Source organism: Zootoca vivipara, chromosome 2, assembly GCF_965207765.1.
Source record: "Zootoca vivipara chromosome 2, rZooViv2.hap1.1, whole genome shotgun sequence".
NCBI classification, from domain to species: Eukaryota; Metazoa; Chordata; class Lepidosauria; order Squamata; family Lacertidae; genus Zootoca; species Zootoca vivipara.
Window position 1 is genome coordinate 103,010,044 of NC_142584.1, and position 25,333 is coordinate 103,035,376.

The 25,333-nt window shown below is 49.2% G+C and overlaps 1 protein-coding gene across 6 annotated transcripts in view; it reads left to right on the forward strand.

Moving 5' to 3' along the window:
* Positions 1-2,049: 2,049 nt before the first annotated feature.
* Positions 2,050-25,333, forward strand: part of KLHDC8B (kelch domain containing 8B) — a 41,130-nt gene continuing 17,846 nt past the window's right edge. Inside the window, exons 1-3 of one of the 6 annotated variants that reach the window (XM_088662637.1) lie at positions 2,050-2,177; positions 14,762-14,847; positions 23,319-24,125. In XM_088662637.1, coding sequence (XP_088518763.1) covers positions 23,750-24,125 — 376 coding nt within the window. In that variant the 5' untranslated portion in view covers positions 2,050-2,177; positions 14,762-14,847; positions 23,319-23,749. Of the gene's footprint in view, positions 2,178-3,734; positions 4,153-14,761; positions 14,848-23,318; positions 24,126-25,333 lie in introns of those variants that run through there. The other 5 variants (XM_088662639.1, XM_035106871.3, XM_035106872.3 and 2 more) reach the window with 5 other exon arrangements.

A 25,333-nucleotide genomic window follows, 5' to 3' on the forward strand; every position in this document is an offset into this window, starting at 1 on the left:
AATCTTCCAATTATCTCACTAAAGGCACAGGTGCCCTGTTTTGTTCTGAAGATGACTATAGGATATGAGTTGCCACTCAAGACGTAGAAGTTCTGACCCTTTCATATGTAGGGTTGCCAAATTTGTTTCCTAGCAGGCAGTTGTGCATGGAGACAAAATATTTCACCTGTGATATTTTTGCATTTTGAAAGCCCAGGAGCCTTTCCAAAAAGAAAAAGGAAAAGTTGGGTCCACTTTGAACAGAACTAGCTTTTGCACATGGCATCTAGAAAATCTTCAGTGTTATCCTTGTCAGAACATTCTACAACTGCTCACCCGTTGCAAAACACAAGGGGAAAGCACTTTGCACCAGTTTAATGACTGCCACGGAAGCTGCCGTGACTTTTGAAGGCTGTAACTTACTTCATCAAGTGCAAATCTACTTGTCATGTTTATGGAAATAAGGTTTGAAAGATGGTGACAAAGTATACACAAATGCTTCAAAAGCACAGATCTATTAAGTTATTAAAATGTCAATTCTAATTGGTTTGGAGTTGTGGGGTTTTTTTAAGACTCGAGTGGTGCTTTTTATATATTTATTCATGCACAAAATCTTTTCCTCCAAGATGGGAAGGTGGCTACCAGTTTATAAGACTTAAAAAATAAATAAATAAAATTAGACAACTTCATGGAGGAAAGGACTACCAAGGCTACTAACCACGACAAGTAAAAACAAAAACACTTCCATGTATACAAGCAGTATATCTGTGATTACCCATATGCTAGGGACTAGCAACAGGAGATGGCATACAAGCTAAATGTGCTGCTTGTGAAGTCCCAGGCTGGCTGGAAGCAGTGGACAAAATCTTGTGTTCTTACATACAGGTGGCTTATGATTCCAGACTAATAATGCATAATAAATCCAATATGTCCGACATCTCTGGCTTGTTGTTCATCACATTCATGCAAACGGTGCACAAGGTAGGTTCAATGCCTGTCCCTAAATGAACAAATTAGCTGCAGCCTTCTCACTAATTATGCATTTCGAGTGAGGCCCTCAGTCCTGAGCCAGTTGCTCACCTCTGGCAAACAGTCAGCATATGACAGATGGATGCAGACAGCTGCCAGAGAACTGGATAGCCAGAAACCAACCGGATGTTTCATATATTTAATGCATTTTAACAACAACAACACCTTTATTGTCAATGTACAACCTGTGTACAATGAAATTAACCGAGCCTCCCCCGCCAAAACACTCAATCTCATTGCACACTGTGCTTGTCGCACAACACACCAACCCCGAAAGTCAGTTGCACTATATTATTTTCCGTTCAGCAGCCTAACAGCCCACGGATAGGAACTGTTTTTTAGCCTGTTGGTATGACCGATTATACTTCTATATCTCCTGCCCGAGGGTAGAAGGTGCTGCCCGGGGTGTGAATCGTCCCTGGAAATTTTCATATATGCATTTCTTCATGGAGATAAAATTTGATGGATTGGATTTATATCCCACCTTATCCAAGGGAACATGGTTCGCCCTGTCAATTTAAGCCCCACGACAACCCTGCGAGGTAGGTTAGGCTGAGAGGCAGTGACTGGCCCAAGGTCACTCTGTGCATTTCCTGGCAGAGTGGTGATCTGAACCCTGTTCTCCTGGGTACTAGCCTGACACTCTAACCACTAGGCCACACTGAACGTTTTGTGTGATATAGGGATTCCGCTAGGTACTTTATGACTTGGGGCATATGCTGATATACATGTGCCTATTTAAATCTGAGCAAATCAAGGTGCTGGGTTGCCGTGTGTGTGTGTCCCTGATGAGGCCTGCATGCGCAGAAACCCTGTAAGCATAGTAAAACGGTTTTAGAAAAGAGGGAAGCCAGGCTAGGCGGGACCCAGCATAAAAGAGCAGCCTCAGGCCCCCTGGCCCATCCCCTGATGATGGTTGCAATGCAGGGGCAGCTTTTTCCATGTTGTACCACCCAAACAAATACTGTGTGTATATGACACTGCCTACCCTTTTAAGGAGAAATATACTGCATGCCACCAGCCGGCTGGAAAGGGAGCAGTACGGAAAAGCAGCTTCTCTCTGAAAAATTGCTGTGTTTCGTTTTGTTCTTAAAGGAGCTGCAGTTCTGTGGCAGATCCCATGCTTGGTATGCAGATGGATCCAGGATCAATACTGCAGGCATCTCCTGGTAGGCTTGGGGGGGGGGATTTGTATTGGAAACCCTGTAGATCAGGACCGGGGTGTGTGTGTGTGTGTGTGTGGATCTCTGGCTCTCAAAAGTTGCTGGGCACCAGCCCAAACGGAGCCAATGGGCCAATGGTTTGCGATAGCTTCCTAGGATATTTTCATTAAGTTTCCTAGCTTGCTTTTTTCCCCATCATGGAATGCTACTGAGTTTGTACAGCTGGGAAGCCTATGAGCCGGGTGGGGGTGGCGGATCGCTGCCAAAGGAAACGGGTGCTAAGTAAGCAAGAGGCAAATCATCCGAGATCCAGGAAGGAACCATAAAGGGAGCACATGGGGTTGTGTGAGATCAGAGCTCTGGGTTAGTGGGCAAGAGCATTCCTCGCCAAAGCAATCTTCCACATGCAGGACATCGAAACAGCACAAATTAAACACAGAAGACAGGTTACAGAAAAGAGGGTGGTGGCGGTGGGGCTCCATGTTTGCACTGTACAAGCATATAATTTTTTAAAAAAATGATCTAGCCTGCTAGGGGCTGGCAGACGGTGGTGTGGTGAGCATTTCTCTGCTGGGTGAAAAGCAGGAGACTTTCCTTCTAGCCGGCTTGGTTTCTATGCTAAAAGACAGAGGAGGAAAGGAGCATCTCACCAGCCCTCCCTCGCCAGCATGCCTTGACCGTACCATGCAAGTGCCTAAATGCAAGGCTGCATCGTCCCTCCAACTGTGTGTGAAAGGAGCGCCTCACAGTCTCTTTGGGTGGCCTTTGCTGCCTTTCGCTTTTATGAATGGAGATCTGGACCTAGCGGCACAGGATCATAGCATTGAGCTGGAAGGCACCCGGAGCTTCATCTAAGTCTAACCCCCTGCAGTGCAGTTCCTGCATCCACGTCCCAGTCCAACCCCCCCCCCCTAGTGCTATGCCGCAAGGGCCTGAAACAGAGGTTATAAAAAGCGAAGGCCAGCAGCCCCTCCTGTTCCTTTAGTTCTGGCTGATGAGTGAGCACACAGCAGTAGTGCACCTGCTTTTCATGCAGGAGGTTCCAGGCTGAACCCCTGGCATCTCCAGCAGGGCTGGGAGTGCCCCCCTGCCAGAACCCCTGGAGAGCTGCTGCCAGTCAGTGCAGACAATATGGAGCTCGATGGACAAAGGCAACTTCCTATTTTTTTTTAAAAAAAAAGGTGGAGGAGGTATGTTTCTTCATGTGCTCCGCCATCTCTGGATCTTTGGGGTGGGGGTGGGGGATTACACCGGCATTCAGGGAAAGATGCTGTTGTTTTGTTCTAGCAGCGTCTTTCCTTGAGTTTTCTCCGCTTCTCAAAAAAAAAAAACCCAACTCAAAACACACCATCCCACTCCGTTTATGTAATTGTTCCACATAGGAATTTTTTTAACCGTTCAGAAAATGGAAATGTTAAAATCCTCACTAAACAAAACGGGATGATGGGTGGGTGCGGGGTAGGGAAGGAAGGAAGGAAGGAGAGGATCCGGGAGAGGAGAGGCCGTCGCATTTCGACGCGGAGGGGCTTTCGGCCAGCTCAGCACCGCGCGGTCCCCGCTTTCGCGGGGCCTCGGGCGTCGCCGCCAAGCGCCTGTCCCGAGCGCGCTGCTGCGCCCGGCGGGGGAAGAGTTAAGGCAGAGAGCGCGCGGCGTGTGTAGCGGCGGCGGCGGCGGCCGCGTCCCACCCCTCCTGCCCGCCGCCCACCTCTCCCCCTCCCTCCCTCCCTCCCTCCCCCTGCGCGGTATAGAGGAGCTCGCCGAGAGTGGAGAAGCTGGATCGGAGCAGAGGAGCCGCGAGCGGGGAGAAGAAGGGGCGATCCCCTCCCTTCCAACAACACCCCAACCAGTCCGGCGCGCCTGCAGAGTTTGGACCGCGCAGTCCGGGGAGGTGAGCGCGGCGCGCGGTGCTGCCCGCCCGGGGCCGTCGGGTGGAGAACTCCGATCGCCGGACTGTGGCGTCGAGGAGCCCTGCGGTGGCTGGGTGAGTGGGGAAGGGGCGAGCGACTCCTCCTCCTCCTCGCCGCTCTGCAAAGTTTTTCCTGGGCGAGCCGAGAGAGGCCGCAGGGAGCTCGGGGACGCTGCGGGTCCCCAAGCGCGCCCCGCGCACTCCCGGGCACTCGGAGAGAGGCAACGGGGCGCAGGAGCCGGAGCTTGGCGCAGCGCGCCCCTGGGCTCCGCGCCTCCTTCTGCGGCCATTGGGTGTGTTATGGAGGGTTTCGGGAGCCCCCGCGACTCCTTCGAGCTGGAGGGTGGCTACGGTGGCGGCGGCGCACGCCCCGGAGCCGGCCCAGCCCTTCCTTCAGCCGCCCGGGGCTGCGAAGTCTCCGCGCCGTCGAGTAAAGGCGAGCCGGAGACCAGCCGCCTCCTGCCAACAACCGACGCGGCGCAGTTCTTCCCCGGTGTGGCGCCCCCTAGTCTACTTTTCCTTCTGTCCTGCCCCCTGGGGAGATGTGTGGGTGGCGCTGAGAACTGAGTTGGGCTTAGGAGGTGTGATTTGGGTTGGCGTTAGTCCTTGGCCTGTATTCAGCGCCGCGCCGGCGGTGTCCCTGAGCACGTGCAGAGTGTTCTGCTGCCAATTCTTCCCTGCAGTTAGGTAGCTTGAGCCTCTATATTTTGGCAAAGAAGGAAGATGATCTACTGCAGCTAGGTAGGTTGATACACGAGAGACTGTGAAGACCGGATTGGAAGGTAAAAGATTGGAAGGTGAGAAATGATATTAACTATAAATGAAAGCCTAGAATAGAGCTCAGGAGGAAACTCCTGCTTGCCTTCTTAACCAAGCTAAAATGTTGTTGCCCACCCGCAGCCCTTACGTCTTGCTAAACTCTTTGCCAACCCGGGCTACAATTCCGTGACCACTAGTCCTGATGGTCATGCTCTACCTCCCCTCTTGGAGGTTGCCTCTGAATTGCTGGGCATGGCAAGTGGGCAGAGAGGTCTGCTGCCTTCGGGTCTTGCTTGCTGGCTTCCCACAGGCATCTGGCTGGCTGCAGTGTAAACAGCACATAAAAAGAGCTTGCAGGATCAGGCCAATGGCCCATCATCTAGTCCAGCATCCTTTTCTCACAGTGGCTGGCCAGCCAGCCTGGATGGACTGGATGGGCTTTTCTTAAGCAGGTGGTGCACGAAATATCAGGAGTTTTCTGTCTTATTTAACCCCTCCAATGTTTCATTTTTAACGCCCGCCACTTCTATAGTGCTTCCCCTTCAGACTTTAGTTTTTCCTCAAACTCCTGGGGAGGAGAGCTTCTCTTCCATTAGCCTAACAGCTTGCTCTCACTCGTCCTTACGAAGCACCCTGTTGAGTCAGAGCAAGCGCTGCCTAGTCTGGCACCCGGATTCCTACACTCGCCAATCAGGTGCCTCGGGGACTGGCCCACCAAGCACAGTACAAAGCCCCTCCTCCCTGTGCTCCCCCCCCCTAGCAAGGGGCATCCAGACACAAACGGACTCTGATCCTGGAGAGAGCGTATATTGCCATCGTGACTTTCTTCTCCACGATACCGTCTGATCTCTCTAAAGCTGTCCCCGAATTGGAGACAACGTGTTCTGTAGTTTGACTGTGAGCCATGAGGACAAGAACTTATTTATGTCTGCCCTTCAACCTCCTTGGCTGACCCCAGTTCTTCTGCAATGCTTCGTTTGCATAGATGAAGAGAGACTTTTCTGGATGAGGGCTGTAAGGGAAAGAAGTGAGCTGGTCACAATGAGGGTCCCTCCAGACAGCTGTTGATGTGAGCGTTCTGTCCTGATTTGTTTGCACCATTGAAGCAGATGTTATCCCACACTTATCTGCGTTATTTCCCCTTCACTCTGGCAAACAGTACGATCTTTTTGGGGAAGCAGGTTTGTCGAACCAGACCTAGAATCATAGAGTCATAGAGTTGGAAGAGACCCCAAGGGCCATCCAGTCCAACCCCCTGCCAAGCAGGAAACACCATCAAAGCATTCCTGACATATGCCTGTCAAGCCTCTGCTTAAAGACCTCCAAAGGAGGAGACTCCACCACACTCCTTGGTAGCAAATTCCACTGCCGAACAGCTCTTACTGTCAGGAAGTTCTTCCTAATGTTTAGGTGGAATCTTCTTTCTTGTAGTTTGAATCCATTGCTCCGTGTCCGCTTCTCTGGAGCAGCAGAAAACAATATTTCTCCCTCCTCCATATGACATCCTTCCATATATTTGAACATGGCTATCATATCACCCCTTAGCCTTCTCTTCTGCAGGCTAAACATACCCAGCTCCCTAAGCCGTTCCTCATAAGGCATCGTTTCCAGGCCTTTGACCATTTTGGTTGCCCTCTTCTGAACTGGACACCACAGTTCAAGATCAGCTGTAGTTGTTGTACTACCCTAATTTCCTGGTATGTGTTTGAATCCTGCCCCCAAAATAGCAACACTCTGGAAGTGAGTAACCTAACTGAGTAACTCGATTGGGTTGTGTTTTTACTCTTTTTTTTGTTGGGAGCTGCCCACCCTGGCTGGGGCAAGCAAGTCAGATGGGCGGCATATAAATATTATTATTATTATTAATGAAGGCATCAGGCTGGGCAGAGATGGTTGCAGCTTCTCATTGGCTCCAGACTACAGCCCAACAGCACAGTGCGTTAGGTTAAGCCATTCAGTGATCTTGGTTGGGGAAAGTGTGATCAGAAACAGTGCGGACAGCATGCATCAGTTCAGCCTTCTGAGTCCATCTGATGATGAAGTCTTGGAATTTACACAGCCTCAGCTCCGGTCCATGGGGCAAGAAGTGGGGCTCCAGGCAGTCTATAAATGGCTAGTCATTGCACTGTTTGAAGCTCACCCCTTTGGGAAAGTAGGGATTTAAAAAGGCATGGATGTCCGTTCCAAAATGTGTTCGTTGCATGCAGTGCTGCTTCCGTTCCACTGCATTTCAGCTTCCAACCAAAAACTACATTAGTCCGTCTTGCTGTCCACGGCGACATAATTTTACATAATTACTTACATTATCATTGCGTTGTTTTATTTTACACAATGTATATACCCCTTGATTGCAGCAAAACCTCCAAGTGGTTTACAAGAAATGTTAAAATTATCAATTAAAAAAAAACCACCAGTTTAAAATATTAATAAATAATAAAAATGAACAGCAAAAGGAGATTAAAATTTGACAGCATCTGCATGTCTGGATGTGTTTTTTAGCACGTGCCCCCCAAAAGTACAGCCTTTTTGGGTGCCAACAGGCATGGGGTTCCAAAGGTGCAGGTAAGGCCATGATGGATTACTTGCAACTACGGAACGAGTATTATGTGGCTCCTGTAACAGAGCCAGTTCCATTAATTTCGGAGCAACAGAAGCACAGTGGAAATGGGGATGATTAATTAGGTACCATTGGCAGACTGAAAACAGCAACAACGTCAGATAGCAACTGCATTTGCTGGATTGGTTTCCGTTCCGGACACAGGGCAAATAAGCAAACACTGGCAATTTCTGCTCCCGTTTCTGTCAGAATTCCCCGACATCTCTATTACAAACCATCAACCACTGACATGCATTATTATCTGCTTGAGAGTCACAGAGTATATGCTGAGAATTAAGGAGCAGTGTGGCATAGCCGTGTCGCCGGAAGAAGATTTGTACCAGACTTTTCTCGTCTTGTTTTTGCCGATTGTCACCTTTTTTCCAGCAGGATTCCATCACATACCGGCAAATTTTGGTTGTGCAATTTCAGTTTGATGGGAAGAATCTTGGGAACAAACGCGCCTCCCAAAAGATCGGGCTTTTTTTTTTTTTTTTTTGCATTAACGAAAGCACAGGGAAAATGCAGGATGACCCTTGTTTTGACACAGCATCGTCTAACCTCCCTGCAAACCAATCAAAATAATGCTCAATAAACAGCAGGTTGCCTGGAAATGCTCTTGGAGAAGGACCAAAACAAGGGAACATGGAAAGAAGCGAAGGCAGGTCTGGCTGGTTTCATCTTGGCCCTGGAACCGGAGATTAGTTTGGCCCTTGGGTGTGTTTTCAAAGCCAGAGCTTGGCCTTAGAGTCATAGAATTGTAGAGCTGGAACTGGCCCTGAGGAAACACAACCCCCTGTAATGCAGGAATATGCAGCTGGTGGTGATCGCGTGGTGATCGAACCTGCAACATTCGCTTTATCAGCACCGTGCACTCACCAACGGTGCCATCCTGGCCTCGGAACATGCATTGCAAGGAAAGGAATGCCTGGCTTGATCATGTGCGCAATATCTCTCTCACATGCACCTGAGGATTGAGGGAAAGGCTTCAAGGAGAAAGGATATGCAGTGTTCTCTGCAGGGGTTGAAACCCAGCACTTCTTATTACAAATTAAGTGCTGGTCGATCAGATAGCTGACCTATCGGCTTCCTGCAGTCGCTGTCAAGTTGGCTGAGGTCTTAATTGAAAGCCTGTTGGCGTCTTACCCGAAAATGGGAGAGGGGGTGGGTGATTGGAGAGAGCAATCCCCAGCTCTTTGGAAACATGCCTGTTCAAAGTGGCTTCTTATACCCTGACCCTAAGCAAAACCTGTTATTTCACTGCCACATGTTCCACCGTGGAACATACTTCCCAGGGAAGGGGTTTAAGATTAGAGTGCTGTGCTTTTCGTGAATGAGCCTCTGAACCGCAAACAGTAAGCAGAGCTGGGGATTAGGAAGCATGCCCCTGGCCACATGGACACAGTGGGCAGAGCCAGGTACTTTTAGAGTCTGGACTGAACGGTCCTATCCTTCCTGCTTAAATGACAAATGTGTATTACTTCAAAACACGGGCAAGCCAGCTCTTCTGCATTCGGGGGCCCTGCTGCTTATTCTGCTGATTGTAGGAGATTTGATTCAGTCCACCCTTAAAAGGCAAAGCTGAGACTCTTGATCTGAGGGTTGTGGGTTCGAGCCCCGTGTTGGGCAAAATATTCCTGCATCTTTTGGGACTAGATGACCCTTGTGGTCCCTTACAACTCAACGATTCTGTCCACCTAATTCGCCCTTTCCAAAACAATTTGCAGATCTTCGAAATTTGCACTTCTCTGAATTGTGCGACACTATTCTGCAATCAGTGGATGTGCGGTGAAATCTGTGAACGAAGGAAAGGTATCCATAACAAGGCAAATATTAGCGAAAGCAAAAATCAGTCAGAGTAGGGGGAATTGCTTTGCAAAATAAAAATAAAAATGTGCGTATTGGACAAAGATGGCATACCAACCTTTGTAATATTATGAGGAATTTGCACTAAAAGGCAGGTGAATTTTCACAAGAATCGTGTGTTGTTGTTTTTAATGACAAAATGAACTCAAGATCGGGGAGGAGGGGAAGAAATCGAGAGCATCCAAAATGGACAGATTGGCTCATCCCTGGCTGAGGGGGGCTCTGGACATCTGCCCCAAAGTCCCACCTTGACAATGCCACTGCACATGCGCACACTGAGAAGTCACATTCCTGTTCAGGAAGAGGCCCTCCTCCTCCTCCTCCTCCTCCTCCTCTCTTGATCCTGTCCCTCAAACATCACTAATTAACCAGATACTCTTCTCCTGCTCCCTGTTAATTCATGCGTTCGAAATGCCTTCCCAGTTCCTGTTTGCATCCTTGGTTCCTAACATACCTGATCATGGCAAATCCCTTCTCCCGCCCCTGCCCCCCGCAATGTATTTTCCTCCTTCTGTTTTTTGTTTACTTCTCCCAACATGATCCCAGAGGGGTTTCTATCAATGCACAAAGTACAATATTACATACAACATCAGAAACGACTCGGCCAATACAAACAAGCAAGAAGACAAGAGCAGGGGAACACGGGAACCAAAGAATGCTTGCAAATTTACTCCAAAAGCCTGGGAGAATGGCATAGCTTCCCCTTGCCATCAGAGTCCCCATCATGCAAACTGCTAGAGGGGAGGCCTCTCTTGAACTGTAGGGCAGGTGGCTGTGCCCCTTTGTTAACTCTTTGTTGTTTAGTCCTTTAGTCGTGTCCGACTCTTCGTGACCCCATGGACCAGAGCACGCCAGGCACTCCTGTCTTGCACTGCCTCCCGCAGTTTGGTCAAACTCATGTCCGTAGCTTCGAGAACACTGTCCAACCATCTCGTCCTCTGTTGTCCCTGTTGTAAAAATTTTGCAGAGCTACACGGCCCTAGAATTAAGTGGATCCTTGACCCAGGAAGAGTCCAGGTATCCTGGCAAGCAGACAAAGTTTAAGCGTCTCCTGCCCACCAAATAACAGAGACCAAACCAGGACGTGCGAAGCAAGGCACTTTTATTTTTGCTGTTGCAACAGGGTCCTTCCTCTCACACAGGAGAACAAGGAAGGAACCCCAAACAAAGATGTCTTGCCCTTAAAAAGAGATTTGAAATTGGTTTCAGCCCACCCCCCAGAAGCATCATCCATATGTCACAGAAGGGGTGTAGCCCAAGACCCCCCCTCCCTAGATTCATCATAGGTACATCATGAAAGGGGAGGTCTGGTGGCAGTAATCTGAGCACCCTGGACCCTGCCCCCTGCCCCCAGAACCTAATCAACAAAATTGAGAGATATTTACATTTCCCTGTTTCCCAGCCAAGTTAATCACACCCTTTTGTCTGGCAGTCAGGTATCAGGATGCCAGGGATTATCACTTTAATTCCTGAGACAATGAGAAGGTTCCCCCCACCCCCCTTCTTCCTTGCAGAGGAACACCTGGTCAGAGAGAGTCAAAATGGTGTCAGTCAGGCCTGTTTTCCTGTGCTGCTTCAGACATGTTTCTGTACATTCATGTACATGTTTTATGAACAATTATTATATATATATATATGACCTCAAAATTCTTATAACATCCCCTTCTCCTGGTGCCCTCCATCTTTCCCAACATCAGGGTCTTTTCCAGGGAGTCTTCTCTTCTCATGAGGTGGCCAAAGTATTGGAGCCTCAGCTTCACGATCTGTCCTTCCAGTGAGCACTCAGGGCTGATTTCCTTCAGAATGGAGAGGTTTGATCTTCTTGCAGCCCATGGGACTCTCAAGAGTCTCCTCCAGCACCATTAACTCTTAGTTGGCTTAAAAATTCAGTGCATTTGCTACAGTGCCAGCCTTTTGATCTGTTTCATCAGGAGCTTGTAGCCGGTGGTTTTGTTGCTGCTGCTGCTGCTGCTGCTTTTCTCCTTTCCATCATATGTGTCTCTCTTTTTACGTGTTTTAAGGGAGACAGATGCCCCTGAAGATGGCCTGTACGTGCCCTCCTAGCTAGGCCATCTTTAGATGCCATGGGATATTGTTAATAGTGTGGGTTATAAATCCGTTTAGCATTACAAGGTACAGAGCCCTGGCTACTGAGCTGAAGAGGAGGGTGGATGCCGCTCTCACTAGCAGCAACCAAGTCCTGTGGTCAGAAAACCACAGCGATGCACTACATTCCTGTTCAGGAAGAGGCCCTCCTCCTCCTCCTCCTCCTCCTCCTCCTCCTCCTCCTCCTCCTCCTCCTCCTCCTCCTCCTCCTCCTCCTCCTCCTCTCTTGATCCTGTCCCTCAAACATCACTAATTAACCAGATACTCTTCTGGCCCTGGGACTGGTCAGCCGCTGCACAGTACTTGCCTTGCTTGGCAACTCGGTGGCTCTTGCATGGAGGAATGTTGCAGAATGGTGTTCTTGTCGGGCCTGGTGCTGAAATGTCTGTTTCCCTCTCAGCTAGGATTGTGTGTGCCCATCTTTGCTCTCAAGCACCTAGTCCTCATGTTTGTGGGAAATATGTAACTCGGATCAGTATTTGGCATGGGCTCAAAGGAAGGGTAGGCAGGAAGTGGTTTTGAAAGTGGTCAGAGGCTTCAGTCCCTTTTGGAGTTCTCTTTTGTTCCTCTAGGTCTACTCTTGGTTCAATCCCACCCACGGACAGCTTTGGGCAGGATTCCTGCATTGCAGGGGGTTGGACTAGATGACCCTCAAGGTCCCTTCCAACTCTACAATTCTGTGATTCCTCCGTACCTTTATCTCCCTGTTCTGCTAATCTGCACCTATACCTCTTCCTCTGCGCCCTTCTCCTGCTCCCCATCATATTCTAGTATTGCCTTTTGTTTTTCCAGCTCTCGTTTTACAATTCCAAATTATCCGCTAATCCATATCTCGGGAAGCAGACTTTGATATGCAAATCATGCACTTATCACTGACTTAGTTTGCATGGGGGTGGGAGGTGGGGGTAGGAATTTCTGCGGATATGGAAAAGAGGCCTCTCTCTCCCTTTCGTGTTATGTTGTTGTCTCTCTCGGAAGACGCTTGGCTCCCTAACCTTCCTTTACCTGTTGTGAGCGTGATCCTTCAAATCAACTGAGGCTTATCTGGCTCAAGTTAATAAAAAAGGAATTTCCTGCCGGCTTAAGGCTGAATCCTCTGGTCTTCCTTTGTGGGATGAGATGGTTAAGGTGCCAGCAGCAGAATTATCGTGGCAGCCACTGGGGTTTAGCTTGCTTTCTTCTTCTTCTTCTTCTTCTTCTTCTTCTTCTTCTTCTTCTTCTTCTTCTTCTTCTTCTTCTTCTTCTTCTTCTTCTTCTTCTTCTTTTTAAAGATACAGGTTCCAAATTCTTGGCTGCTTGCACTGAACTGCAGGGGTAGCCAGAGCTGGGGATTGCTGAGTAAGCAGTGCTAGCAATGCAGTCAAAAGCCTCTGTCTGCATCAGATCAAAGCAAAGCGTGGCCGGACACCTTCTTCAGATGGCGGCACCCTGTTCAGCTCTGCCCCGAAGCCCGCGGGCTTGCTCTTCAGCTACATAGGGTGTGCAGGGTCCGTGGGAGTGGGCTGCTGTTGTACAGCAAGGGAGCAGCAAAACTGAAGGTCTGGATTGTAGGATCGGAGGCTGCTCTTGAAGTATGGTGCTCAAAGCCGGCACTGCCCCCTTTTCAGAAAGGTAGGCAGTCTCAGATCTGAAGTGGCTGCATACATGATGATAAATATTCAAGCGTGCAACGCAGGGGTTCTCAACGGGTGTGGCGGGAGAGGGTGGCAGGTGTGGCAGGAAGATTCAAGGGCAATCAGAGAAATATGTAAGCATTTTGGTGTAGTATAGTTATCAAAATTAATTTTTTCATTTGCAGAATTTTGGAAAGGATTCATGTTCTCATGTAGTTGTGTGGTTTTTTAAAAATACTTTCTGGGTGTCTCATAAAGTTGTTGTGTTCTGTGTTAAAAACCAGTCCCTACTAGCAATTGTTTTATCCCAGTGCAGCGCAGGTGGCGCTGTGGTCTAAACCACTGAGCCTCTTGGACTTGCCGATTGGAAGGTTGCGACGGGGTGAGCTCCCATTGCTGTGTCCCAGCTCCTGCCAACCTAGCAGTTCAAAAGCACACCAGTGCAAGTAGATAAATAGGTACTGCTGCGGCGGGAAGGTAAATGGCATTTCCGTGCACTCTGGTTTCCGACATGGTGCCCCATTGCACCAGAAGCAGTTTAGTGATGCTGGCCACATGACCCGGAAGCTGTCTGTGGACCAACGCTGGCTCCCTCGGCCTGAAAGCAAGATGAGCACCGCAACCCCATAGTCCCCTTTGACTGGACTTAACCGTCCAGGGGTCCTTTACTTTTTTAAAATCTTTATCCCAATGCATTTCTTACCAATAAAAAAATTGGGTGTGACGTGAGCAAATTTTTTATTCTGAAAGTGTGGCCCAGAGAAAAAAAGTTTGAGAGCTGTTGCTGTAAGGAAACAGCCACACGTTGATTTATTTATTGTGGCCTCAGTGCCTGCTAGAATATTGGAGTGCGTCAGTTCACGCCAGAAGTAGCTGAGTCAGCTCCCTTCCTAAGGGATGGATGGATGAGATGGGAGCTCGTCTGTGGAAATCAGGTGTTGTCCCCCTGCGCTGTGCTTCCCCCTCCTCCCCCCTCTCCCCCAAGGACTGCCTTTCCGCACATCCATTTCCAAATGATGCTTAAAGGTAAAGGGACCCCTAACGGTTAGGTCCAGTCGCGGACGGCTCCTGGGTTGCGGCGCTCATCTCGCATTATTGGCCAAGGGAGCCGGCATACAGCTTTCGGGTCATGTGGCCAACATGACTAAGCCGCTTCTGGCGAACCAGAGCAGCACGCGGAAACGCCGTTTACCTTCCCGCCTATTTATCTACTTGCACTTTGACGTGCTTTCGAACTGCTAGGTGGGCAGGAGCTGGGACCGAGCAACGGGAGCTCACCCCGTCGCGGGGATTCGAACCGCCGACCTTCTGATCAGCAAGCCCTAGGCCAGGGGTCAGCAAACTTTTTCAGCAGGGGGCCGGTCCACTGTCCCTCAGACTTTGTGGGGGGGGGGCGGACTATATTTTGAAAAAAATATATGAACAAATTCCTATGCCCCACAAATAACCCAGAGATGCATTTTAAATAAAAGCACACATTCTACTCGTGTAAAAACACCAGGCAGGCCCCACAAATAACCCAGAGATACATTTTAAATAAAAGCACGCATTCTACTCTTGTAAAAACACGCTGATTCTTGGACCGTCCGCTGGCCGGATTGAGAAGGCGATTGGGCTGCATCCAACCCCTGGACCCTAGTTTGGGGACCCCTGCCCTAGGCTCTGTGGTTTAACCCACATCACCACCCGCGCCCCTGATGCTTAAGGGACAGCTAATAACACTATATATTTCTTTTCTTAACAGGATAATATAGTTTCTACATATAGCAGCCTTTCTCAGGGATGTCCAAAGTATACACCATTTACAGCCAGGATAGATTTGTTATCCAGGTAAGTACTTACCGTATCATTTAGAGGTTTCTCACCACCAACAAAGAATTGTAGAGTTGGAAGGGGCCCTGAGGGTCATCTAGTCCAGTGTTTCCCAACGTTGGGTCTCCAGCTGTCTTTGGTCCACAACTCCCATCATCCCAAGCTAGCAAGACCAGTGGTCAGGGAGAAGGGAAAAAAAAGACCAGTGGTCAGGGATGATGGGAATTGTCGTCTGTAAACAGCGGGAGACCCAAGGCTGAGAAACACAGATCTAGTCCAGCCCCCTGCAATGCTGGAATGCAACTAAATCCCCCATGACAGAAATGTAGTTTTAATTATTTGTAAGATAATTTTGTTCCCCAGTGACTGCTGTTCAGAGGTACATTGCTTCTGAACTTGGAGGGTGTGTTTGACTGGTAGCCCTTGATGGATAAAGTTGTCTTACACCAAGTCAGAAAAGGAACCTTTTCTGGCCAGTGGCCCAGATCCTTATCTTCCCACTCCCCGATGGTCAACTTTGACAAGCAGGTGGGGCTGCCCATCTGTTGATCACCTGACATCATACTGTCGATGCTACAAAGCGCAGCACAGGCTGCTTGAAAGCCCTTTTTGTAAGCCTTTGGTGCTGTGATCTCAACCTGCAGATTTCAGGGGCTCGGAAAGCACCATTGGACTGTTTGCAAAAGGGCTTTCAAATAGCCCTGCGCTGTTCTTTGAACCTCCAAAACCCAAAGGTTTCAAGAGCAGCGCAGAGCTGTTTCCAAAAGGGCTTTGAAGAGCAGTGCAGAGCTGTTTGCAAAAGGACTTTAAAACTGGTTTGTTTGTTTTTTTGCATTGGACTTTGGCTATGTGCGCCTGCTCCGAGCAGGGGAGCATGTGGAGCCATACTGAGCAGGATTTAACCCCTCGCTTACCAGCCCCAAATCTCCTAGTGACCACTCCTTAACATAACTGCAGTATATTAGGTGGTATAAGAAAGTTTTATAAGTAGACATGCACCATTGAAATAGCCTGCTATCTTAGGTTTAAATCCCAGTTTAGCTCTATGGGTGGTTACATATGCTGCTGCCTTGCTTTCCTTTCCTCATCTTTTTACAGGCGCTTGCAGAGGCTTCTTTAACTAGTTTTCTAGCATCCTGACTCCAGGCCCTTCTGCTGCACAACTCTCTAGCCTGCTGAGCTCTGGGCTTCTCACAAATGAGAATGCTGCAGCTGCCGTACACCTGGGAACAAAAGCCAGGCAACGTTGGGGGGTTCTTGTTCAATGCGATTATGGCGTTGCCTGCTGATTAAACTCCCTCCTTTCTCAACAATTCTCAAGAGCCAGCGTGTGCCAAGTTCCCTTGGGTGCTGAAGATGGCAAAATAAGTGCCTTTCCTTCCGTCTCCTTAAGAGCCCCGGAAGACCCCCCCAGAGGCAAAAGCTATTTCTGATCTGGGGACTGGCTATCAATATTTCATGCCTGCGTTGCTGAATTATGCAGCTCTTGGCTATTAAGCTACCAGAGCTCCTAATTTTCGCGGGGAGGAAGATAAATGAGCTGTAGAGTCCTGGTAGTTGACAAGATTTAAAAGGGGGAGATTTATTGCTCAAATTAAAAGCTCCAGGTTGGGGGCACAGATCACGACGGGGGTCTCTGTGGTGGCATGTGGAACCAGACCTGAGACTCCCCGAGTCTCAAAGGCAGCTGCTGCTGCTGCTGCTGCCGCGGCCACCTCTCTGCTCTCTTTCGTCATCTCACAATGATCTGACAAATTGCCTTCAAGGCCAGCCTCACTCGGGTCTCCTTGATAGCTTCTGCAGAGGAGCCGGTGTCAGAGGAGGCACCCAGGTTAGTTGACCCTGCAGCTGTGCAAATAAGATTGCTGGCTGACCTGGCCTGTGGCCTGTGCAGAAATAAGCAGGCAAAACTTTCGCAGAATCACTTGCTGACGTCTGCAGATCCAACTGCTGCGGAAGGTGCGGGAACCGTGTGCGGGAAGAAGCCCTGCTTTCCTCTTTCTCCCCCCCCCCCACCCAGCCACAGAGCAGAACGGAGAGCCTATTGTTTGCTGTATTTTTATTTATCTGTCCTGGATGCTTTAGCTGAGAATTCCTGCCATCGCAGGGGGTTGGACTAGATGACCCTTGGGTCCCTTCTGACTCTTAAGATTCTACGCTTCTATTTAACACATGCATTTTTATGTCACCCTTCAGCTATATTCCCAGGGTGGTTTACAAAAAAGCATACATCGAAATCAACATGCAAAAAAAATTGCGTACAATATGCAAAGCCACAAAATCATAAAAGTGGCATGAAGCAGTTAAGATGTTTAAAATGGTCCCTTAAAAGTGCGGGGGGGGGGGGAGAGAGAGAAGGTATTTGTGTAGTTCTGGGAGGGAAAATACTGTAGGCACCATGTGGGGAAGAGCATAACTGGGGCACCACCACCAAGAAGGCCCTCTTTCCTGTAGCCAGTTGACCTGGCTTAGGTGACTGGGACACCAGGAGGGAGCCCTTCCCCACCGGAGATTTTAATGTGTGGACAGGTACAAAGGGAAATACTTTATGCATGGGCTTTGCTCAGTTTTTGTTCCTGGGTGGCATCTATTCTGCACCATCACGTGTGAGAGTAGTAACTGTTGTTGTTGTTTAGTCATTTAGTTGTGTCCGACTCTTCGTGACCCCATGGACCAGAGCACATCAGGCACTCCTGTCTTCCACTGCCTCCCGCAGCTTGGTCAGACTCATGTTGGTGGCTTCGAGAACACTGTCCAACCATTCCCTGTTTAGGGAGGCTTTTAATGTTTAATAAATTGGGCAGGGTATAAATAATAAATTTATTATTAACTATTATTATCATCATCATCATCTCGTCCTCTGTCGTGCCCATCTCCTTGTGCCCTCCATCTTTCCCAACATCAGGGTCTTTTCCAGGGAGTCCTCTCTTCTCATGAGGTGGCCAAAGTACTGGAGCCTCAGCTTCAGGATCTGTCCTTCCAGTGAGCACTCAGGGCTGATTTCCTTCAGAATGGAGAGGTTTGATCTTCTTGCAGTCCATGGGACTCTCAAGAGCAGACATCCCCAAACTTCGGCCCTCCAGATGTTGGACTACAATTCCCATCATCCCTGACCACTGGTCTTCTTAGCTAGGGATCATGGGAGTTGTAGGCCAAAAATCTGGAGGACCGCAGTTTGGGGATGCCTGCTCAAGAGTCTCCTCCAGCACCAAAATTCAAAAGCATCAATTCTTCGGTGATCAGCCTTCTTTATGGTCCAGCTCTCACTTCCATACATCACTACTGGGAAAACCATAGCTTTAACTATACGGATCTTTGTTGGCAAGGTGATGTCTCTGCTTTTTAAGGTGCTGTCCAGGTTTGTCATTGCTTTTCTCCCAAGAAGCAGGCGTCTTTTAATTTCGTGACTGCTGTCACCATCTGCAGTGATCGTGGAGCCCAAGAAAGTAAAATCTCTCACTGCCTCCATTTCTCCCCCTTCTATTTGCCAGGAGGTGATGGGACCAGTGGCCATGGTCTTGGTTTTTTTGATGTTGAGAGTAGTAACTATTACGCTGCTATTTGCAGTGCCTTAAATACATCCCATAAACACGTTCCCTCTCATTCTGCACAGTTTCATTCAGAATGCGTTAATGAGTTAAATGAGATGCAATGGTGCACCTTCTGGGAATGTTATTGTTGTCGTTGGGAGACAGCCCTATTGTGTTTCCTTAATTTTCCTGCAGCAGCGGGTTGCCTCTTCTTCTTCTTCTTCTTCTTCTTCTTCTTCTTCTTCTTCTTCTTCTTCTTCTTCTATTAAGGCTTTTTTCTTCAGACCTACAAAAATGGAAAGGAAGGGAATTTAGCTGGCGGAGTTTAAAAGGGAATGCGGACGAACAATGGAAGGGCCCTTCATCACTTACCTATGGCCATTGGTCCATTACTCTCCGATTGTTAAGAAGCACCTGCCACATTTGCTGGTTGTAAAGGGTAAAGGGACCCCTGACCATTAGGTCCAGTTGTGGACGACTCTGGGGTTGCGGCGCTCATCACGCGTTATTGGCCAAGGGAGCTGGGGTACAGCTTCCAGGTCATGTGGCCAGCATGACTAAGCCGCTTCTGGCGAACCAGAGCAGCACACGGAAATGCCGTTTACCTTCCCTATTTATCTACTTGCACTTTGACATGCTTTCGAACTGCTAGGTTGGCAGGAGCAGAGACCGAACAACGGGAGCTCACTCCGTTGCGGGGATTCGAACTGCCGACCTTCCGATCAGCAAGCCCCAGGCTCTGTGGTTTAACCCACAGCGCTACCCGCGCCCCGTGTCCCTTTTTTGCTGGTTGTAGGGATGGCTAAATAAAGTAGACTCTTGGGGGGCCCCTTGGACATCCTTTCCATTGCGCATCCATGACGATTTGTGCTTATCGCTCTGCTTCCTTTCCAAATCAGTGTATGCCTTGTAACTGAAAACCTGCATTTTTTTACACCAGAAATGCTCAGTGGGTGTGCTTGCCCTGCTTTTGTTGTAATGCAGAAAAAAGAGTGCCTCTGCAGGTGGCGATAATGGAGGGAGGGAGAGGTCAGCCTGGTGTAAAGCGCTGCCGCACCACCTCCTCCTGCCCCCCACCTCTCCTGCTCTACCATCTCCCAGGACCAGGTGAGGGCTGAAGAGGGAGGAGCAGAAGCAGTTTGCACACAGACACAGTCTTTGCCTGCTTGCAGCTCGGGTGGGGGGGAGATACATAAGCAGAGGTCAGGGGCAGCTGACCTTGGTTGTGGCAGCTGCTTCCTGGGGCGCATGCCCAGGAGAAGCTGAGAGATGTAGGGCTGATGGGTCCCTTTTCCTAACTTGTAAGTTAAGACCTTGGACAACAACAAGTTACAGTGGCCCAAATTGTGGGAACCTTTTGGGGAAAGTGTATTTCTGAGGTTTGATGGCTCGTAACACCACTTTCCTTTGGAGTAATACTATAAAATTATATATCACTGGAAATATAATTTAATGAAGAACGTAATGCAACAAAGTTGGTTCAATTATCTGTATTCTATCAAAGGTTATAGCCAAATAACCAGAAAAAGGAAACACAACTTGCTTAGGTTGACAGTAGCAGCAGCTTTCCTTCATTTGAATGTTGCCAATGAGCACGAGTGTTTATGAGGTGTTATGAGTCATCGAACCTCAGAAATACACTTTCCCCAAAAGGTTTCCACAATTTGGGCCACTAGTGTAATTCCTTGCTCTGGACATCCATGGCTGGACAGCGCTGTGACAATAAGGCAGCAATATTGGGAAAGCGACTCAGAAAAGCAGATGGCCTGCTTCTACCTACCTTAATTGCTTGGCACGGACTTCAAAGGCCTCTTGCTGTCACGGCCAAAGTACGATACACATGCCTCATAAATCCCTGGAATGCTGCAGCAGCCAACAGCAGCCCTACTCTGGTGTAAAGCCTCAGACCTGGGCCCATAACCTTGATGTTGGAATCGGGGGATGAAAAGCCAGCTGGCTCGGCCCCAGTTGGAGCGTCTCCCCTCTCAGCCTTGCCGCTGCGGAGATCCATCAGTCATCCTCCTCCGACGTTCGTCAGCAACTCAAGCTGCAGTGCAGGCTTGAGCACACATTACTCAGCAGTGTAAACTGCACAACAGATGAGGCTTGAGGCGTGGATACAATACTAAGCTACGCATTTATTATACATAAATCAGGACAAAGAAAACATGGCTTCTCTCCTTGCCGTTCTTCTCGGAGAGAGTGTAAACGAAAGCAATACAGAGCGGAAGTTCCACTCATGCCAGCAATCGGTGCTGGAATGTAAGCAGACATGTGACATGTAACAATCCCACATATCTGCAGCAAAGGGTGGAATGGAATTCCCAACAGGTCCAGTATAAATCCACCACTATTACTGCGTCAATGATACGTTGCAGGATACACTTACCAAAAAACCAAAAACAAACAGGCTGTAGGAGCTGTAGGTGAGGACCGTGGCTGAGGCTGTGGTCGTACATGGTGGTAACCTACAGAGGGAGCTCTTTATTGGCAAACCGTTAATTACCAGGTTCCTGTTACAGTGGTACCTCGGGTTACAGGCGCTTCAGGTTACAGACTCCGCTAACCCAGAAATAGTACCTCGGGTTAAGAACTTTGCTTCAGGATGAGAACAGAAATCGTGCGGTGGCAGCATGGCGGCAGCGGGAGGCCCCATTAGCTAAAGTGGTACCTCAGGTTAAGAACAGTTTCAGGTTAAGAACGAATCTCCAGAACGAATTAAGTTCTTAACCCGAGGTTACCACTGTATTTCGCTTTCCCAGGCTATGGCAGTGTCACGGTCTGGTCGGCGGGAGGTAGCAGTCTCAACTAAGGACGTCAGGCCCGGGGGCAAGATGGTGGTGTGGAAGCAGGAATGAAAGTCCAGGTGGCGCGGGGCTGAGGGTCAAGCAGCAGGTCGAGGAGCAAGGCGTCACGAAGGCAAAGGTCCGACGGTCAAGGAGCAAGAGGCCAGGTGCAACAAGGCAGGGATCGCGTTGCTGTGGCAAAGACCCGAAGGGAAATCCTGGGCTTATATCCCTCCCTGCTCTTGCCACCAAGTGGCTTCACCTGAGCAGCCGCGCCTTGCTTCTCCAGAACAAGCTCAGGAGTCCGGCAAAGCCCATCCTCCTGACAGGCAACTGGAGCGGATGTGATTCTGGGAATGGGGTGGAGGCTGTTGCTTGGATTGTCCTTCCAACTCCCACAGCTGCCGTTGCCACATCCAGCTTCTCCTATCCTCTGGTGACCCTCCTCGCTGTTGTCGTTTTCTTTCTTTTCTTTCTTTTTTTGCAGTTAAATGTGTTTTGAAGCTGTCTCCATCCCAGCAGGGACCTTTCACATTCACTTAAGTCTGCCTCTCTCCCGTGTGGACTGCCTTTGCACCGGAGTGTGAATGTACCTGACAGGCCCCTGTTGCGTCTTCTTGGGGCGCCTGCGATTTGTTTGACCACAGCCATCCTGACGCCAGGTGGCCTTGACCCCAGGGCGCCGGAAGTTGCTCTTGTTCTCAGAGGGCAGTAGGCCAAGCTAATTCTGCCGCTGTCGCTGTGGTCACAGGGGGACTTTGCAGAATAGGAATAAATGGGCTTCCCTGCCCCAGCCCCAACTTTGGCTGCGTACACTACACACCATGTAGTTAGAGCACATTCTCTGGGGGGAAGCCATGTGCTTTAAACGTATGGTGTGTAAGCAGCAAATGTTGTTCTTTTGCATAGCTGCCAAGTTATCCCTTTTTTAAAGGGATTTTCCCTTATGCTGAATAGGCTTCCTCGCGAGAAAAGGGAAAACTTGGCAGCTATGCTTTTGGTTTCTGTTGCCCTATTCAGGGGTACCCAAACTTTTTTCAAAGAGGGCCGGATTTGATGAGGTGAATATGCATGTGGGTCAACCAAAGTTGTTGAGCTTTTTTTTTTTAGGATTGAAGTTTACCTTAAAGTTGCTGAGCTTCTTTTAGGATTTTGCCCCCAGGACATACACTGCCACGGGGGCCGGCGTATTAGGCCCCCGAAACGGACTTTGGACATGCCTGCCCTATGTGATCCTGGGGCTGAAGAGGCAAAAAGGAGGCATGTGTAAGACTGCATATATCTCACAGTTACACGTTGAAAATGTAAACCGTTAACAAATATTAAAAGGAACTTCTCTCTCTATCTGGTATTGTGAAATCACTTTTAAGGTGGTTCAGAGGAAGCGACTCATAAAGGAATAAATAAACAAATAAATAGTAACTCTTGATTCTGGCATGCTTACACCTCGGGTGTTTTTAGGGATAGGGAGGATCATTCCCCAATTAACTGCTTTTGGTAGTGTATACAAAATGGGGGAGAAAGGGGCGGTTAAGGCAGAGTCGGCCTTATCCTTTGGCGGAGTGAGGCAGCCGTCTCAGGGAACTGGCTGTGGGTGTTCTAAAAAGACAGCAAATCCTTCATTTTTTGTTTAATCATTTTTGAGTTTTTACTGGCGGGGGGAGGAGGAAACACTTAATGGGGTTCCTTTTGCCTCAGGTGCCAAAATCACTTTTCTGGCCTTGGGTACTCTGGTTATTTTGATTTGTGAGGTGGGAGGCGCCATGCCTTGCTCCGCCACAGCTTTTTGGGGTCGGCCCTGCTTCTCGTGAGAACACAGCAGTGAGGTGGCTGTGTGGCCTTGTTGGGAAGGTCTTCACGTGGCAGATGAAGCTTGCAAACTGTGCCTCAGTTTATCTGGGATGCCCTGAGCTGATTCTGGGGAATGTGTAAATTAATCCGAAGCCCTGGGAAGCTGGAGACATTAGCAGCTGCCAGATTGGGGATTTCTGCCCAAATGTGAAGGGCAATGTGAGGCCTTGTGGGCAACCCTTTGGGAGATTCCACCGTGGCCTGTTTTGTCTGTAGACAGATTCCTCAAAATGGCTCCCGTGGTAGTTGCCAGTAATCTTGTACCTCTCCTTCCTTAATGCGCTCTCCCTCTCTCTCTCTCTCTCTCTCTGCCCCTTGGAAGCCGTATTAGGACTCATCATCTGCACAAGACCTGACAAGACAAGCAGATCCAGAAGACAACTTGCCGAGAGAGCCGTACTTTCAAAGACTGGCTTGTGTATATTAGACATTTCGTGGCTACCTCCAGTATTTCAGGCCCGGAACGTTCTGGTTAGGAATGGTTCCCTCCCCACCGGAGACAGCATCCCTCGGGCATCACGGCGTTCCTTGCCTTCTCCCTCAGGAGTCCTTGGCCTCTCCTTGCGGCCGTATTTGCCTCCCAGTCTACTAATGCCTTGTGGATGTGGAGTTTCAGCTGCGCAGGAAGGAAGGCCTACCAACTGCCTCAGGCCGATCCCTATAGGTCTCTGGGGGGCTGCCCCACGGAGACACTGAGCCAGCGCAGGGGCCGTCGCCATGTCTCCCTCCTGAGATGCCAGGCTGTTGGGCGACATGGAAGCCGCCAGTGCCAAATCCTTCTTCTGGGAGGCTTTCCCGCCCATGCCAACTTGCCGGGTGTACTGCAGCCCAGCCTTCCAGGATGGGCACCTCTTTGTGGTGGGGGGCTGCAGCCAGCAGGGCCAGCCCCTGGACACGGTGGAGATGTTGGATATTGTTTCACGCAAGTGGACGGCGCTGCCTCCTATGGCCACCCCGCGGGCAGGGGCTGCGGCGGTGATGCTCGGCAAGGACGTGCTGGTAATTGGAGGGGTGGACGCCACGCAGAGCCCGCTGGCCTCGGTCGAAGTCTACCACGTGGATGAGGGCAGGTGGGAGAAGAAGGCAGACCTTGACCAGGCTTCCATGGGCGTCTCTGCGGTTGAGAAAGGTAGGTGCGGCGAGAGACTGGGGCTGAATCTACACATATATAAAAGACGCTGTGAAAACGCTTTTTTTAAAAAAAGTTTAAAAATATATATGGCATTTCCCATTCTCTCACCAACTCCATCTAGTGTCACATTTGTATAATGCGCTTAGAACACACTCGAACGGAATCCATTCCAGGAACGTTCGGGAACCAAGGCACGGCTTCTGATTGGCTGCAGGAAGCTCTTGCAGCCAATCGGAAGCTGCGATGGACGTTCCAGTTCCAAAGAACGTTTGCAAACCGGAACAATCACTTCCGGGTTTGTGATGTTCAGGAGCCAAAATGTTAAGTCTCGCAAGACATTCGACTTCCGAGGTATGACTGTATATGATATAAATATATAAAGGACTTTATACGTATTTTTTCCCCTCTCTTTTTTCTTTTGCTTTTATATCGTTTTTAAAAATAATATTCTTGTTCTGTAGACTGGTTTGATTCTTACTGTATTTTATGTGGAAATTTTCAGTAAAAAATACTTTTTAGAAAAGAGAAAGGAATGTGCAGATTCGCTTCCATGTAGCTCAGCAGGGTAGCATGATGTAGAACAAGAATCTCACAGCGTGTTTCTGTTTTGAGCATTAGGAGCCTGCAACAAATTTTTGCAGCATGGTTCTCCTGGTGAAGCCACCAACCAGCCACATCCTCATCACGACGCTCCATTCTGCCCTACCCCAGTTTTCTCGATTCCTAATCAGCGTTCCGTTCCACGGAGCATATTCAGTTCTCATCGGTCATTTTCAGCAGCCCCCTCATTTTTTTGTTCCTCTGCAAACCTTGGGGTTCCGCCAAGCCTGTCTCTTGTGTACGGGTTGTGTCCTTTTGACTGCACAAGGACGCACACTCGGCAAATGAGTTGCTGTTGGTGTACTAGCTGCTTCTTTAATTAAGCACTCGGCGCATGATGAATGGAGTTTCGGGTTTTTTTTAATGGGAGTCAGGCAGGGAGGAATAACTTAAGTGCAATTGCAGACACCTGGTGCTTCATTTCAAAAGCCGCTTACTCGGCTGCTTTTAAAAGGAAGCCTGATGGCTTCTCCGTTGCAATGTTTCCCGGTGTTTAATTTTGGCACTTTGCAACCTGCCTCGAAAATGCCTTTGCTAAAAGGTGGGGATTCAAGCTATGCTGGGTCCTTAGCTGATCTTTGTGCAGTGTTTGTTAGCGCATAAGC